The sequence below is a fragment of the Myxine glutinosa genome, chromosome 4, assembly GCF_964187855.1.
Source record: "Myxine glutinosa chromosome 4, kmMyxGlut1.1, whole genome shotgun sequence".
NCBI classification, from domain to species: domain Eukaryota; kingdom Metazoa; phylum Chordata; class Myxini; order Myxiniformes; family Myxinidae; genus Myxine; species Myxine glutinosa.
This window is the reverse complement of record NC_136264.1, coordinates 58,950,598-58,969,537: the sequence shown is the minus strand read 5'-3', so window position 1 is coordinate 58,969,537 and position 18,940 is coordinate 58,950,598. Positions and strand designations below refer to the sequence as shown.

The window sequence follows — 18,940 nt, the reverse complement described above, 5'->3', positions numbered from 1 at the left end:
CGTACGTCCTCCGTGAGGCCGAACGTGGCTAGGAGCAGCCGCTTGAGTGCCTCGTACTTGTGGCCGTCCGGTGGGTGGCGAAGGACGGACACAACTCGAGCGGCCGTGCCAGGCCCGAGGGAGGCGACGACGTGGCAGTAGCGCGTGTCGTCGCCGGTGAGGCGCCGAAGCTGAAACTGGGCTTCGGCTTGGACGAACCAAACTTCGGCCTGGGCCTCCCAAAATTCGGGAAGTTTAACCGACATCGCGTTGTTGGCCATGGCAATGGCGTCGTGTTTGGAAGGATCGCTACGGCAGATCCAACGTCGAGGGTCACCAGTAAAGCGCGGTGTTACGCGCGCTGCTTGTAAGCAAGGAGGAAGCGGACAACGCGGTAATTTGTAAGAGTCTTTATTCAAGAGCTCACTGTAACACTGAGCTGCTCAGGGCTGCGCGCCCCGTGTATATCGTGAGGCCACGCTTCTCTCCCGGGCGTGGCCCACCCCCACTTGGTGTGCGGGGTGATGTCACCACGTCAGTGCTTTCGTGTCCGCCACACCACCCTCCCTTCCATCTCCTCCTCATTCCACACTCAGCACCAGTGCCCCTGGAACAGCCCTGCGGACTGCTCATTTTCATTCGGATCAACATCCAGAAGGCTCTCTCCGACAGCTTTTGTCTGCTTTGTCCGATGTGCGAGTGTGGACGGACCGTTGTACAGCGCGGGGAATCCATTGGCTGTCACAAGTAGTGACTGATTGTGTGCCATTTTGCAGAATTTATCGACTTGCAGACAACGCCGTTCTTTGCTGTATGTAGACAAACGAATTGCGGATGATGTCTAATGGAAATGATTGAGATTTAAAAAAATGTTTTCATGTTTATTTCTCGCTGTCGTTACCATCGAACTTTGCTTTTGCTGTTTATTTAATTGTTGTGACCTAATACGAAGGGTTTCTAGGTACTATAAAAATAATGTATTCATATATATGTATATATATATATATATATATATGTTTTTTTTGTTGTTGTTTTTTTTTTTAAACGGAAATCAAATTCCTGCGAGGGGCGAAGTGTGAAAAAATCCTGACTCAATGCGGGGCTCGAACCAGGAACCTCCATTGATTACGCGTCAAAAGCCCACTGCGCTATTGAGCCAGCCGCAATCTCCTCAGAACTTTTCCACACTTAACACTGCGAGCTTTATAATGGCCGATGTCTCACGTGCCTGCTGGGCAGACCCCGAATGTTAGCGTAAGTATATGCATGCGTATGTGTGTGTGAATAAGCAGAAATGCATTGAAGATTAATTCATCTACAATTTTTTAGAAACAGGAATCAAATTCCTGCGAGGGGCTAAGTGTGAAAAAATCCTGACTGCAGTATATATATATATATATATATATATATAGATATGTCTGTATATATAAAAGAAAGTTTTTGTTTGTTTGTTTGTCTGCACGCGCTAATCTCCTGAACAGTGAAAGATAGGAGAAAACCTCTCATACAAAAATTGTCGGGACGGGCCCCTGGGAAGGTTATAGGCTAGGTGGCGAGGACGGTCGAGGCCGCATCGGCCGGGCTGGGCCCATTTCGCAATTAAAAGCCAAGCTGAATTATAGTAGTCAATCTTCTACAGCCGCGAGTAAAAGCTGAATTATCTATCTATAATTCCAGTAATCTCTGTGTGTTTGTTTGTTTGTACGTTTGTCTGTGACCGCTGTTTCTCGACAACCACGGGTCCGATATACTTTAAACTTGCCAGGTATATTGCTGGGGACCCGAGGATGTGCCTTTTCAAGGTTTCATATTAATCGGACAATTACTTACCGAGCTATGTCCAAAAAACGATTCAACCAATCAGAGAGCAGCGAGCTATCGCGTGTGCCGAACGTGGCGGACACACTCTGCCTCGGATGGCACATTTGAGAGCGTATTCATTTATTTCACGTTTGCAAACTATGTTGGCGCTATGTTGGCGTTAAACTATGTTTTAAAACTAATAAAAACCCCGGGGGGATTGTCACTGTACTCGCAAGCCGTTCGCCGTTCGCTTTGGCGTTGCGAATGGACCAAAACATTTCATGCACCAAACCATTTCATGTAAAGCGTTCGCCGTTCGCTTTGGCGTTGCGAATGGACCAAAACATTTCATGGACCAAACCATTTCATGTAAATAGAGGGGGGGATATAATTTTAGATATAGATATAGTACGGGCATGCCCTAGTAGTAGTAAATTCATTCAAAAAGAACCCGGGCCACGCCGGTGCTTTCGGCTAGTACCATATAAAACAGTCAGTTTGTGTGTTTGTCTGTCCCCCTTCATGAGGTCGATTTTCAAGGCCAATCTTTTAACACAAATGTGTGATCACTGATCACTACGGTCTATTTTTGAGGATAAAACAACCTCGAAAAACATTTTCCATAAAAGAGTAATTATGTCTCTTCCATTCGAAATGTAGTCGGTGGCTTGCAAACCGAGCCTCAAGGGCGGTGTACAGAAGGGTTTTTTTTTTTTTAATAACAATAAATACAACGTGCAGGCATGTGAAATTCGCTGCACATGATGTGCAATGTGCATGTAGAGCAAAACGAGTGTTCATTTACGTCCGTAGGATGTCTAATAATTTTTTTTTTTAAAGATGCAAGCACACCTGACAGTAGGCCGAGGCTTCAGACTTTGGCGTGCTCACGAGGCTGCACAGTCGAATAAACTGTTCCAAGCCGTCATTTTTTACAGGCTTTTATACTAATGTAGATAAATACTGCTTCACATGTTTGTTGGTTTTTTGATAATGTACATCAGCGCTGTTGGAGCACAGCAAAACTGTATTGGATCAAGGTGTCACATTGTGCAGGTACCATGCAGGTAGTTATCTCATGTTATGATGGTATGAGGTTACCAGCTACCAGTACTCTCACCATCTAGTGAATCACTTCATGAAATCTGATGTGAACTGCAATACAGTAGTAGTAACCAGCCTGTCTGCCACGCAGAAACGTGTGTGTGTGTGTGTGTGTGTGCGTTTGTGTCCAGGTCCTAATTGTTTTTTGTTTTTTTTCACCATTTGAAACTTTGTCATCAAATTTTCAACAAACTTTTATAACCGCCACACAGAGCAGGACAGCCTGGTTTTGTAATCGCTTCCGTATTTCTTTGTTTACCATTTGCTCTTTTGTCATCAAATTTTCAACAAGCCTTTATGAGAACATGGAGAAAACAAAATAAGATTATTTTAAAAAAGCTGTTTTCGTCAAGTACAAAACGGATGCGGGATGGGCTTTGCATTTTGAGATGCTTTCTAGTCTTATTTTGTAACCATTTGTGGAAGACATTCTATCCAAAATAGACCAATGTGAAGTGGTTTTTAAAAGGGCTTTCTCTCCATGCGAAAGTCTTGCAATAGAGATGATACTACACAGATGATTGGGTTTGCTGCGCAAAAGCTGTAACTCCCACCAACGTCTCGTGAAGATGAATGGTCTGTAGATAAGCTTTCATCCGCTCATGCAAGCTGCTGGAGATTTGAAGCTGGGCCTGTTGTTCTGGAATATGTAACATAGCGATAGTTCACCTTGTTTGTGCATATTACTTCAGCTCTGAGATGAAGTTGACCATCTATTTCAGATTGTAAAATAACTAGATGCCCCATTGCAGCTAATGCCTGCAAATCTACTCCCTTTATTCTACCTACGCAGCAACGCTTCTCCCATTCCCCTCTACCCCATTTACACATTTCCCTCAAAGCTTGCATCCACTACGACTTATATCCCTTCTCTCTCGACCTTTTCTACCCCTTTGCCCCTGAGGTGAAGCTGCAGTTGTTGTTTTTTAGCAAATTTGGTTCATCGGTGCAGGAGTTGCATCGATGTCAAACAAACAAACACCTCGATTGGTCACGATAATTTCCGATGTCTGTGCTTTTCATGCAGGAATCGACATATTTTATTACACTATGACTTGTAATAACCACTCTCACCTGGAATAGCGCTACATGATACACATTTACATAGAGAATTGGCATTGCCACTTAAGCCGAAACAAAAGGGGCTATGAATGTTGTTTTTTCAATTCATCTAAAATCTTAACCTAGTAAACACCGAGTACAACCATCAAGTTTAAAATTGTTCCATCCAGCGGTTTAGTCGTGTATACAAGACAGGTAGACAGAGGTGGCTAGCTTTGTATATTATGATTTGGCTGCAAGAGGCGTTGCAATGCGAAGCACACAGCCATTTAAGCTGGTTGTCCTGTTTGTAAGGGAGTACCATCTTGTGTAAATACAATTGTCGGTCTGTGTCAAAAGGCAATTTGAACAATAGATTTTATCAACTCAGAGTTGACAAAGCTTTGCTAACCACCATAGGATGTAAAGGAAATCTGACATTTCAGGTGTACGCCCTTTGTCAAAGCACGTGAGGATGTCTTGTTTGTATATCGCAAGGACATTAAGCTGTCTGTCCTATTTGTTATCATGTAGACAAAATATTCTGTGCTATCTCACAATAATATGCTTTTGTAGCCATACCATGCGTCTATCCTTGTCATGAAGGTGTTATTTATTTTGCATATTCTTTAAAACTTCAATAGCAATAACAATATGACAACAAATCAGGAAATACACGTCAAACCTTTATTATTTTAGATTTAATTTTACACTAGAAAATGCAAATAACATAAAGGTTTTTTCCAATTTCTTTGACAGACTGTCCCCATTTGTGACACGGCAGAGTGAAACAGGTCAATTGGAACAGAACCATCACAGCTCCAAGTCACAACCAGATTTTCGATTCACTACTTGACCACCACCTACAGAACATGGAGGCTGTTTCCCAAAGTGAGAAGCCACGCTCTCCACCACAAGCACCTCCAGCAATTACCACAAAGCCTGCCACAGACTCCAGCGATTCCACGGCCCGTGTAGATTCTGGTCCAGATGATTCGGGTCCAGCAACATCTCTTTCCATCCAAACACTTGCATACTCCATTGCAATAATATCTTACAGATGACTGGTCCAGATGATTCGGGTCCAGCAACATCTCTTTCCATCCAAACACTTGCATACTCCATTGCAATAATATCTTACAGATGACTCAAACTACTGTAAATAAGAAGTTAAAGGCTATATATATATATAGGTATTAACCCCCATGCTATTCTGTAGACCAGCGAGGCTCCCAAGCATGTAGCATTGTAGCATGTGCAGTGCCAATAGCAGGTTTGAAACAGCAAAGGGCCTTGTGTAGCTTTTCTTGGTTGCTTTTTGCAGCTTTCTTTGGTTGGAAGATCATAGGGGTTAATATATTGAAATCCTAGCCACCTAGGAGGTAATTATTGATTAGGTGAGAGCCAATTGGTTATCCCCTCCAATTACAGGGGAAAGACATGATTGGGTCTTGTTACTTGTATGTTAACTGCTATTTTCCATAAAAGTTACCAAGCTATATTTTTGTGCAAATTATTTGATACACAATGCATACTTAACTGGAACGGCACTCAATAGAAAGCATACCTCCTCCTGGTTGGCCTTATCACTCAATGGTGAAGAATCACTTTTAAAATTCTACTAGTTGGTCCGGATCCAGATCTTCACCAGAATTTAATCAATTTTTCCTTGTCACATACCCAACCTGTCCAACAAGTTTCGTCCAAATCCGTCCACAACTTTTTGAGATATCCTGCAATGTATCGTTTTTGGCACGATCTCCCAATGGTGAAGAATCACTTAAAGAATTAAATAATTCTCATATCCGAATCCATATTCAGATCCTCACCAAAATCGAATCGAATCGTCCTTGTCAGACACCCAACCTGTCCACCAAGATTCGTCCAAATCCATCCACAACTTTTTGAGATAGTTTGTTCACAAATGGACAGACAAACGGACAGTCGGGGGTGAAAACATAACCTCCATTCACCTATGGTGGCGGACGTAATTATGATTTTATCAAATTCATGTTTCATTCAATGGAATCATAATTCCTTTGATATTCCATCATGATTCAATTGAATCATGTTCAAGACAATTGCAAACATAATTTACGATTCTGTGCAAATATCTTGTATAAAACGTTTTTTTTAAATGTTTATTCAAGGACGGGGGAGGGGCATAGATTGTGAGTATTACAATTGAGAAAAGGGAGGGTAGGAGAGTTGGAGTGGAGATGTGGGAAAGAGAGGGATTTGGGAAAAAGTTAATGGATGGGGTGAGAATTATAGAGATGTATGAGACGTGGGGGAAAGGGAGTGGGGTCAACATTTCACTATCTTGTATGAATGACTGAATGTACCACAAGATACACTTAACACAGTTAAGAACTGTTTCTCAGTAACACCACTTTTTTCTAGGTGATTCTAATGGCAATGATTCGAGTGGGAATGCGTTGAACTGTGGATCATCACAGGGCAATGCGTCAAGTGGCCATTCAAGTGGCAGTTCAAGTCATGGTGGGAAGGATTCCGCTCTGATGATCCTCACATCAGAGAGCAAGAGGTGTGAACTCGAAAGACATATAGTTGCAAAAAAAATTTTTTTGTGTGTGTGTGTCCATGTCCCCACTTCCACTATGAGCCTTAGATCCTGTTTAAAAAAAACAAAGGATATTGCTTTGTATTTCTTTGTTTGCAGCTCCAACTCCCATAGCCTATCTCCTCCAAGCAGCTCAAATGCACACAGTTTGCCGAGTGCGTGTTCAGAGCAGGACCAACCATCCACATCAGGTTGCAGGTCAGCACTCTGACCATTTTGATTTTATTCATTTGCAAATTATATAGTACAGACATTGTCGATTGTTTTCCCCCATAACCTGGTACCTGCCAATGCTGTATCTACCCTGCAGCAGTGAACAGTCCAGGAAGGCCAAGACACAAAAAGCTTTACTGAAAGCCCTGAAGGATCTGAAGGCCAAGCTTCCGTCAGACCGGCATGTCAAGGGCAAATCGAGCACCTTAGCCACACTGCAGTACGCACTCAGCTGCGTCAAGCAGGTCCGAGGTGAGGGCAACTCTTTTATCATATAATACTTGTCGTGCCTACTTTTTTTGCTAGAACAGGAAACATTAAAACATTCTAAATGCAAGTTTTTCAATTGGACCTTCTTGTTTTGTCTCCATGGAGATTGTTTTTCAGTACTTACTGTTGTTATGCCTCCGCCGACGAAGTCGACGGAGGCATTGTGTTTTCGGGTTGTCCATCCAGCTGTCCGTCCGTCCGTCCGTCCGTGATGTGTTTTCGTTACCGCGATAACTTGAGAATGGCTGAAGGGATCGTAGTCAAACTTGGTGCAGGTATGTATAATGATGTAAAGATTAACTGATTAGATTTTGGGGTCATGAGGTCAAAGGCCAAAGGTCAGAGGTCATATTAGGTAAAATCCCATTACTGCAATAACTTGTGAACCAGTGATGGGATTTTGACCAATGTTGGTACAATTATGTATTGTGATGAAACAATGACCTGATTAGATTTTTGGGGTCAAGAAAGGTCAAATAATAAAGTCTGTCATAGCTCTATAACTTGAGAACAGCTGAAGGGATCTAATTCAAACTTAGTAAATACAGGCTTGTCTGATGATGTAAAGATGAACTGATTAGATTTTGGGATCAATAGGTCAAAGGTCAAATGTAAGAAATCCCATCAGGTAAAAATTCTGTTACCGAGCTAACTTATGAACCAGTGATGGGATTTTTTTTGCCAAACTTGGATAATTATATATAATGATGCAAAGATGAACTGATTATATTTTGGCATCAAAGGTGAGGAGTGAGGTGATTTTGGTCAGGAAAATGTGATACTTGAGAACAGCTGAATGGATTTAAATCAAACTTGGTGCAAGTATGTATAATGATGTAATAATGTGGGTGGAGGCATATCAGTTGACGTTGTGACGTTGAAGAGTGTTGTTCTAGTTCATAATGAAGTCAAGGCAGGTCTAGTTCTTAATGAAGTCAAGGCAGGTCTAGTTCTTAATGAAGTCAAGGCAGTCAAGGCACATAGAGAGAAACTGGCCACTATCAAAAGGTCAAAACTTTCTGACAATGGTGAATGACATGGAATACAAGTCCACTGGGTAGAAATTCCTCCAAAAATTGATTCTTTCATAATCAATATTCGAAAAGATGAAATAAACTGTAAAATATGAATAAGTGGAGGTAAACAGTTCAGGAGCAGGAACCATTAGTTGGTGGACGTTAAAGATTAAAGCACGGAACATTTAAATCTTTTGCATAGAATAGGCGAGCTATCACTGGCACCCTGAGCGAATTCCAAAATTTTCTGCCCGTCACCTCAATCAAATGATTTGATTCCAACCCACATATGAGTATACAAGAATGATCTTGCTGCCCTGACTCAGTTTGAGCCTTACAATTGCACTGACGTTGCTTTTGTAGTACCATTGAATTTGTCACTAAAGTGGCTTGTATGATGACTAGGCTTATTTGGTGAAGTTGATCGACGGAGAGGATGTTAGTAAGTTATTAGCCCGTCTGCCCATGCAGCGGGAGATGGGGTTTTGCAATCGCTTGTGTGTCTGTCTGTCTGTCTGTGTGTCTACTCTGAGTCTAGGAGACCGTGGTTCCAACCCCGCTAAATCATACCAAAGACTTTTAAAATGGTATGTGCTGCTTCCTTGTTTGACTGTAAGCATTTAAAAGGATGGCAAACACAAACAAAAAATGCTGGGAAGGCATGTTAAACCACCATATTAAAAAAAAAAGTTTTATATATATTTGTATAAATATATATATAATGTAATTTTTTTTTTTTTTTTTGCTTCCCTCAGCAAATGATGATTACTACCAGATGTGGACTGTGGACGATGGACAGACGGCGATGCTTGACATCACAACGTATACCCTGGAGGAGGTGGAGACAATCATGTCTGACTTTACACTAAAGAATGCGGTAAATTAGTGACAAACGGATCAGCAGTTTTCTTTATAGTAATTAATAAATATTGTTTATTTCATACGAACTGCTTCTCATCAGAGGGGAAACCAACTTGCTCTCACCAACGTCCCAATTTAAGTGATTATCTATCTCACCTGCTAATGAATATCGTTGATCTATCTCACCTTTCATTGCCACTTTGTATTGAATATCTACAGTCATGGCCAAAAATATTGGCACCCTTGCACTTTTTTCAAATAACTCACAATTTTCTCTAAAAATAAGTTGAAATTGACAAAAGCATTTGGTCTCCACAATTCTTAATTTCACTGTTAATATTACAGAACCTTTGTTTTTGATTCAGAACTTAATATATCCTTTTAAATCAGAAAATAAAAAGAAATGGCATTGACAAGGTTATTGACACCCTAGACTTAATATTTGGTAGCACAGACTTTGGACAAAATGACTGCAGTCAAGCGCTTCCTATAGCCATGAATGGGCTTCCGACACCTCTCTACTGGCAGTTTGGCCCAATCTTCTTGTGCGAACTGCTCCAGTTCTCCCAGATTTGAGGGGTGTCTTCTCCCAACTGCTGTTTTCAGATCTCCCCACAGGTGTTCAATGGGATTTAGATCTTGACTCATTTCTGGCCACTTCAGAACAGTCCGGCATTTTGTCATGAATCATTCCTGGTGCTTTTTGAAGTGTGTTTGGGGTCATTGTACTGCTGCAAGACCCAGGACCTTCAACGAAGACCCAGCTTTCTGACAATGGGTTAAACATTGTGCTCCAAAATGCCTGGTAATCTCTGATTTCATGATGCCATGCACATGTTCAAGGCACCTAGTACCCTCGGCAGCACAGCAACCCCAAAACATCACTGAACCTCCACCATGTTTAACTGTAGGGAAGGTGTTATTTTCTTTGAAGGCTTCATTTTGTTTTCTGTAAACATAGAGATTATGTGCTTTACCATAAAGCTCTAATTTGGTCTCATCTGTCCACAGGACATTCTCCCAGAAGCATTTTGGCTTGTTCAGGTGTGTTTTGGAAAACTGCAATCGGGCTTTCTTATGTCGTTCTCAGCAGTTGGGTCCTCCTGGGTCTTGTACCATAGCACCCCCTTTCATTGAGTTGGTGACGGATGGTGCGAGTTGAAACTATCGGACCTTGTGTCTGAAGCTCAGCTTGAATCTGTTTTGGCAGTTGATCAAGATGCTTTCTCCACCATTCGAACAATCCTTCGCTGCAATCTTCGATCAAGTTTTCTTTTGCAGCCACGTCCAAGGAGGTTGGCTACAGTGACATGGGCCTTATACTTCCTGATAACACTGCATACGTTGGACACAGGACAAAAACACATACACAGTGAGGCAAAACAGCAGAATGATGCCTTTTCTGCATTCAAACTGGTTGAATGAGTGATTTTTATATTGCAGGCACCTGCAACTCACCACAGGTGAGTTCAATTCAAAAGTAAAGGAGAATCACCTTCTTGAAATCTAATTATTTCTCACAACTTCTAAAAAGTGCCAATAATATTGTCCGGCCCATTTTAGGATTTATGTGTGGAATAAGCTAAGGTTTAGTAATTTTTTTCAGCTTTTTTTGTTTTGTTCCACTGCAAACCAAAGTAATACATTTGTGGATACCAAAATATTTTTTAATTTCAACAATTTTCTGGAAGAAATGGTGCATTATTTGAAGAAAGTGCAAGGGTGCCAATATTTTTGCCCACGATATGTATATCTGAGATATCTATCAATAACTGAATTTGTAACTAAAAGGGCACTCGGTAGAGCGCATATACCTCCACCAGGCTGAACAGTTTATGTTTTGTGTCCCACTGATAGGCCGTATCTGGATTGGAACCTGAACCAAAATCTAATCGGCTTGTTCTTGTCACATAACCAACTCGTCCACCAAGTTTAGTCATAACTCGTCCATTCCTTTTTTAAATATCATGTTATATATATATATATATCGCTTTTCACCCGATCTCTCAATGGTGAAGAAATCACTTATAAATTAAATAATTCTCATATCCGAATCCATATTCAGATATTCACCAAAATCGAATCGATTCGCCCATGTCAGACACCCAACCTGTCCACCAGGTTTCGTCCAAATCCGTCCATAACGTTTTGAGATGACGTGCAATGTATCGGTTTTAGTCCTGTCACTCAATGGTGAAGAATCACTTTAAAAATTATACCAGCCGGATCCGAATCCGGATCTTCACCAAAATCGAATCATTTTGTCCTTGTCACATACACTACATCTCTACCAAATTTCGTCTGAATCCGTCCTCAACTTTTTGAGATATCTTGTTCACAAATATACAGACAGACAGACAGACAGGGGTGAAAACATAACCTCCATCCACCTTTGGTGGTGGAGGTAATGAAACAAACTAATAGTGTTACTTCCCAATTTTCATTTTATTTGCACACGTGCCAAGGGTATTTTATTCAAACTTGTAATGCTCTTGCAATATGCATCACAAATGGCCTAGTTATTGTTCTCCTACCGTTTTGATACTCTTCTTCCATGTTTCTTTTCCTCCTCTGCCGCTTGTCATGTTTTTTTCTCCTCTTCTCCCTTCCTTTTTAAATACCCACCCATTGCATACATATTCTCTATTTTGTCTGCTTTGATAACGCCACTGCCGTGCAATATGGCTTTACCCACTCCACTATCAAGCCAACCTAAAAGGGAGAAGGGATTGGAAAAAAAAATCCTCCATTGACAAAACAAGTTAATATGTAATACTGTATATACATCATAGATAGCTTTGCTTGTCATATAAGTGTGCTGCCGAGAATCATGTTGGTGTGGAGCGGAGGGCCCAGTCCACGCGCACAGTTCGTCTCAGCCAGTTATCAAAATGGGTCAGATGCTGTTAATCCACAATACATTATCACAAATGCACTGACCTTTTATGTCGTGCTCATATGGATGACAATCAAAACTCTGTTTCCAAATAATCTTTCATTCTGCAGTTATGAATGTAATCCCCAAGCATGGTGTTGGCTTAACGGTTAAGGTGGCTGGCGCTTGAGATCTTAGGGTCCTGAGTTTGGTTGGGGAATTAGGGAATTTATCCAAGATAGTGAAATAACACTAGGTGGGTTGACTCAGCGAGTCACCCTTCTAAGATTGGCAAAATGCGTACCATCTTACTGGTAATAGGGGACACTGCATCAGCAGTACAGCTGCACCCTGGAAATCCCAATATCTACTAAACCATTGTGCATTCGTCTTAAGAGATGTTTGCATTTCTTTCTTTCTTTGTTCAAGTTACACTGTTCCTTAGAATAGGGCCTTGTAAAGAGCACACTTACATTTGAGTGGGAAAACTCAATGTTCTTATACAGGTGAACACTGACAATTTGCAGTCAGGGTGTTGCAACTGTTGCATCAATGAGTACAATATCCTTGTCCAAAGATGAGAGCTGACTTTCCCATATTTTCCTGTTCTCTTGCGGACGTAAAGGATCTCATTGTACCTTTTGAAAAGTGCAGGCCAACGTGCGTCAGTGCTCTGGTCGATTTCTAAATTCCTGTCGTAATTTAAAAGAAGCACTGTATCATATTGTTGCGGATCTCCGACGTCGGCTCTCCCATTATCAAGAGGGGGTTAATCCCATTGTCCTTTTATCTGGCCGACGGGATCCGGAGTTATGACGTTCCTTCCAGACGGCGTTAACTAGAGTTGTAAACCGACTTCTTATTACCTACTTACTAACGCCGCCCAGGAAGCAAGGAGATAACTCCCGCCCGAATCACAGATATTGATGGAATGTTGCCGAGCGGATAGCAATCCGCGATCCGAGCTGTTAACCAGTGACTAGACCCGATTCTAAGCGGTTCCTAATCATGCCACACTTACCCAATTGAGAAGAGACTGATACGATCGGATCGAGAGGAAACCAGGAAAATAGGAAGAACAGATTGGTTTATTAATTATGTACAGATAAGAAGAGGAAACAAAAGAATGTACAAGAAAGAAAGAGGAAGGAAAAGTACACAGGGCAGTCTTAACTACAGTCTTAACTTATTCCCTGGACTCGGGCCCGCTCGCTCTCAGATTCGGTCTCAGACTTCAGAATCACGCGGGGATGCAGATGGTAGGGTGGAAGGTCCGGCGATGGTGTCCAGGCTCCGGTCCTCGACCCATACCAGGCGATGAAACCCGGCAGGCAGCTCTCCGCATAGCGTAGCGTGAGCGGACAATTATCGTGACGGGGAAAGGTAAGCTAGGCTATTGGCGTACGTAATTGGTGTACCGGCGCTTTTGTACTCGCGCTACCGGTCTTACTCGCTCCAAGCGCCCCCTCCCCAAAGTCCTGCATGCTGCAGTTCTTGGAAATGCGTGCCGCGCGCTCGCCCGGTCAGCCCTCTCGTGAAGCGCAATTCCTCCCAATACCAATCTTTGGCTTCAGTTCTCTCGTAAAGCACACGTCCCAGGTCAAGCGCCTCTCTCTCCCCGACGTTCTTTCGCAATGAGCGCTGCTCCGTAAGTTCTTATCACACTGCACCTTCCTCACGAGTCCTTTGCAATCGCATCGGTCCTTCCAAGTCCTTCCGAAGGGCCTTGCGTACGCGCTTTTATAACCAAGCCAGCGAACGCTATGGAAGCCCAAAACCACGCCTGTCAGGCGATCTCACTCCAGCCCTGGTTGGCTGGTTATGGCTTACCGGCCCCGCCCTGATGGCTGGTTGATGTGGCCGCACCTCCATCCTGGTGCTCCGCCCCCTTTTCGGGCCTTACCTCGTGGGTTTCTGGGCTGGTTTGAGCGGAAGCCCAGCGAGGTTGCGAACGCTGCTGGCAAAGGCGCATAACCAATTGGAAGGGGCCATGGGGCACAGCCTGGGGAGCGCTTAATGGCGTCGCTTGGAAGGGAGGCTGCCAAAATGAACTGAAGGGCCTACTCTTATTTGTTTGACGCAACACAGATGCAACTATTGGGAATGGCCTTATCTAACACATACTAAGAAATAACTGACGTCCTATGGTGACCTACGTGTTGCTTGTGGCCTATCTATGGGGTGCTACCTTTAACCTTTAATGATGTTATATTTACAAGTGTGGGTTCTCAAAACCGCAACAATATATACTCGTGTGTGTATATATTGTTACTGATCGCGGTTTAGGATGTTGTTTGCCGAGCGAAGGCTCCGCGACCGAACAGCTGTTCCCCGACTCACCCGATTCACCCCAAACTTTGGCCGTATCGCACCGCAGCTGCCCAATCTGGAAAAGACTAAAACGACGAATGCAAAGAGGAAAAGGAATAAGACGAGAAGACGGACAGAAGAGTAATTGGATTTATTATTTACACAAGCAAAAAGAAAGCAGTCACGTTTATTTACAACACATAAGACGCAGGTGACACAGTGCAAATACTAGCTTATACAGACTTAATTAACCCCGGGACAGAACACACAGAACAAACTCACGTACACAAGAAGGGTGGAAAGGCAGGAGGTGGATGGCTGGAGGGAGAGGAAGGTCCAAGGGGGTCCTGCAGCACGATCGGCGCGTTTAGCAGCCGCCGTTCCTTCGCGGCCCTGCTCAAAACCGCCGTCCAGGCCCCAAGCGGCTGTTGGGTGTTGTTGCTGCTGTGGCCGCCGCTTGCTTTGCCAGGACTCGTCTGACCCGTCTGGTCCAAACCCTCAACTCAACAACACTCTTGCACGTCTCCCTGTCCAACCACTCTTTCTCTCTTGGTCCAACCACTCTTTCTCTTTCTTGGTCCAACCACTCTTTCTCTCTCTTGGTCCACTCACTCCTCACCACCGACCACCCCACGCTTCTTGCGCGCGCGCCTTTATAGCGCCTCCGGCGATCAAGCCGCCGGCCTTTTGGACACGCCCATCGGTGTGCTCACCTCGGCCCTGGTTGGTCACGCGACCCTCTGGCTCCGCCCTTGATGACGACGGGCGGGCACGCCCCTCTTCCCCGACCCGAGCACATGTTCAATGGTGGTTTTGGAGGGGATGTAATTGGCAATCGAGGCTTGGCAATGACGAAAGGGGATGTGAAAGGAAATGGAGATTTTGGGGATGGGAATGAAAGGGGATCTATTCTCTTTCACTGGTGCAATGGAGTACTTCAATTAATGGGAGACACAGCCTTACCCTAAAACACAGAATAAGATATAACTATCGAACAGGGGTATTCTATTATTGGCTGACGTGTATGCTTGTGGACTAATTATGGGATGCCCTTTCACCTTTACACAGCTCCGGAGGCAGGGGGCGCAGAATAAACAATAATAATAATAATAAAGCACACAATCAAAAAAATACAGTCCTCATATCCGCAACACTGCACCCTCCTCCTCTTAGGCACGTCCCGGGCCTACAACTTTTATTTAGTGTGACACGTAGGTGTAGTTCCCTCTACTTTTAACCTGACCCTGAGTGCGACAGTTTTAAAACATAAATAAATGTGTCCCGCTGCTCCATTGCACCCTGCCTAACAGACTTACGCCCACAGTTAACCGAATTGCGGAATGGTCTTCAAACTATACACTGACGGTGGGGAGCATTATTTACAATGACGCTATTTTTATTTACAAAACTAACCCAGGACCTGTGATTGTTCTTTCTGGGGGGGGAGACAGTCTGCTCTGCATCAATGCACCATTAAAGCACCCAAAAACGCACCAATACACACCCAAGCACCAATCGGTGCAGTCACCATTGTTCATGAAAATAAAAACAACAACCCCTAACCCTGCAGGTGATCTCTTGCTCTTCGGCTCCCTCTGCTGGTTATTATTATTGTTCTTCCAGATGTTGTCATTCCTTTGCTTTGCTTACTGGCGGCCTATTTGTATTAAAACTTGCACCCAATGTGTCCATTTTTTTAAATTTTATTTATGGCCCACAGGGCCGACTACGTGTGGTTCACCTGTGGGGCATCGGTGCCCTGTGGCCAAGGTCCGCCAGCAAGATGTCGGGCCCTCATGGCCGGTTCCAGCAGAGGGGCCATGCCCCAACCCATGGGGTCCATAAGTGGTGCTTGGCCACAGACATGTGGTCCATAATGTGGTGCATCGATGCAGACAGCTGGTTCTGGGAATTCCGGGCGCACAATGGAGGACTCACGCACGTTCCCCTCGGCACCCAATGGCGCACAGGTCATGTGGGAGACAAAAGAGACAATTGAGCGAGGGGTAAGGTCACAAGGGTACACATCAATCAGGCAATGCAAGGCGAAATGCGTACGGAGGGCGAAGTGAGAAAGCTCGTCCCTACCGTACGTCACCCCCCTGTCACCTACACTACCCTTGCCCTTACCCCATATTTACAAAATCTACCCATTTACAAATTCGTCACTACTGTCACGTCTTCCCCATATTTCTCCTATACCAAATTCGTCTCCACAATCCCTCTACTTCAAAATTTGCCATCACCCAATTCATCATCAATCCTCATAAGGAGGAAGAGATGGAACAACAAAGCACAATGTCACACCCACATCATGATGCGTCTCACAATCCAAACATTTGCACAGTAAAAAATAATCAAAACATGGCATGGTGCGGAGTACCTGTCACCTCAGGTGAGTGGATGCAGATGGTGCGAGGAGACTTCATCCTAACTACTTTCTAAATGACATTAACACACTTTACACTACCCGGGGTCTTTCCCGCCAATCCATTGGCCAACTTACACTATGGGTTCTAAAAACCAATTCCCATTGACCAAACTGTGGTGCTTCTCAATTTGGGGTCTCACTCCCCCGATTCATCTCCCGGTGCCCTTGCACAATTTCTGGGCTGTGACGTGTAGCTCTCCCAGCAGGTCTACCCACCTGCACACCTCCACCACTGCAGTTGCCACCCGAGCTTACCTAGCTCCTCACCCTAACCTAACTAACTGGGGAAAGCCCCTCCTGGCTCTGTCACCCCACTCGGTGCCCTCTGGCACTGGGCTACCCGGGTCCATCCTCCGGATCCTCGGGCCCCATCCACAACAACTACTACCGGCTCCCAGAGCCCACCTGCGGCCTCACCTGGCCGACATCCTCACAGTGGTGGAGTGCCCAAACCAACTACACACACTAACAGGCTACACGCCCAGCCATTTCCACAACACTAATGCACCCATCCAAACATCATTCTTCCACTCGCACCACAGATGCCAATATCCAACCACAATTTACCTATACCCTCTACCTAACACTTACACTACCCGCCCCGGGTATCCGTGATGGGGGTCCACTCTTCCCCCATTCACACCTTCGCACCATCCACTCCACTCCACAATTTCCACCATACTCACTCCACGACCATCCATTCCAACACTCCATACCATTTATTCCATACACCTGTCCTCCATTCACCTGTCGTTGCACACCTGTGCAATCATACCTGGTGCCACCTGCACCCTCCTCCTCTTCCTAGACCATTTGGTCAGCACAATACACAATCACCTTCACTCACTCATACACTGCTCCATCCACCTGTCCAGTTGCACACCTGTGCAATCACACCTGTTCAATCACACCTGTTCAATCCTCAAACACACGGCATCATCTCAGCTAACTACTCCCCTCTGAAACTTGCGCTTCCCAGTCGTCCCTTTAACTATTGCGCTCCCTCGTCATTATAATCCACACTAATCTACCTGCGTCGCCACTACAGGTATCCTTGTCACTAACTAACCTTAACGTCACCTAATGTCATCTTCTAGGTCCCTACACACAATATCCTAACCCACCCGGGCTAGTTTTCACTGCCATCAACCCCATAAGCTAGTGCTCCTTTGCCCCCCCGTCTGTGAGGGATGACAGAGTTGCCATCCCACCACATCGGGGAGGTCCTACTATCAATTTGGCACACCAAATTTCAACCAATCAAAAATTTTGCCAATCATCTGCCAATCACTGTACCATCATCAAATTTTGCTTTTTTCTAATTTCGGGCTAAAACACTATCCTCATCACCCGTCTACTTATTAGATCCTCTCGGTGCGCCAATTCCCTTCTAAAGCTCGGCTTCGTACAGCCGAGCAATGAATGCGGGTTGTTTTGTGCCAGCGGCTGGATACGTCCCGCATTCGGGGCAGGGACGGGGGCTTACCCGGGCCGAGATCCCACGCACCACCTCGGCGTGGAGCCATCCAATGTCCCGATCTCGACCTGCCGGCACGTCTCAACAAAAAGTGGTCGCCATGACGACCCTTCCTATCGAGCTGCCCGCTCCGCCTAGTTGAGCACGGACACGGCCGTTCCAAGCGAGGCCCAGCGTGGATCGCGTACGGCGGTCCTTTCGAACCCGCCGTGGCTCGGATCCCCGCTGGTTCTCGCGGCACGCGAAGCCCGGCACGCACCGAGGGCCCGATTCGGCTAAAAGTCGCTCTAACCGCTAACCCGGTTACCGTCGATGCCTCACCTGCATGCTTACACGCATACGCTACCCCTTTCTTGCTACTACCTCCAGCTGTTCCCATGCTCCTCGTACCTTTCCTTACACACCTCGGTACACTCATTCCGCTCACCGACTTGGTCACACACCTGACCACCGAACACCTTGGCACACATTCGTCGCTCGCACACCTCACCAACACACCTCTTCGCGCCCCCTCCTCGGTCACCTCCTCTGTGACAATCACAGGTGTGCTCTCACCCGCACACCCAACCACGTGCCTCACGACCAACTCAAGTGTGCATTCCCACACACGCTCTACCATTCCAGGTGTGCATCCTACCATTCCAGGTGTACATCCTCGCTCACCTGTCACAACCAACTCACGCTCCGTGCCACTCTCACTACTCTCACCACCACTCTTGACAACGCACTCACCCTTACTCTCGACAGCGCACTCTTTCCTCATGCACCTGTCCGTTACACACCTTTCCCACGCACACTCTTGCGCACACTCTCCCGTTACACCCTCTGTAACACTCACCACAGGCGTACACTTTCTCGTTACATCCTCTGTAACACTCACCACAGGTGTACACTCTCTCGTTACTTCCTCTGTAACACTCACCACAGGTGTACACTCTCTTGTTACTTCCTCCGTAACACTCACCACACCGCGCTT

General features: G+C 45.0%; 1 protein-coding gene across 3 annotated transcripts in view; it reads left to right on the top strand.

Annotated features, from left to right (window-relative positions):
- LOC137424679 (period circadian protein homolog 1) overlaps nucleotides 1–18,940 on the top strand; it is a 92,551-nt gene that overhangs the window by 18,405 nt on the left and 55,206 nt on the right. For all 3 annotated transcript variants that reach the window (XM_078775771.1, XM_078775772.1, XM_078775773.1), the window contains 5 exons: nucleotides 4,687–4,818; nucleotides 6,331–6,475; nucleotides 6,611–6,709; nucleotides 6,822–6,976; nucleotides 8,766–8,887. In XM_078775771.1, coding sequence (XP_078631897.1) covers nucleotides 4,800–4,818; nucleotides 6,331–6,475; nucleotides 6,611–6,709; nucleotides 6,822–6,976; nucleotides 8,766–8,887 — 540 coding nt within the window. In that variant the 5' untranslated portion in view covers nucleotides 4,687–4,799. The remainder of the gene's footprint in view (nucleotides 1–4,686; nucleotides 4,819–6,330; nucleotides 6,476–6,610; nucleotides 6,710–6,821; nucleotides 6,977–8,765; nucleotides 8,888–18,940) is intronic.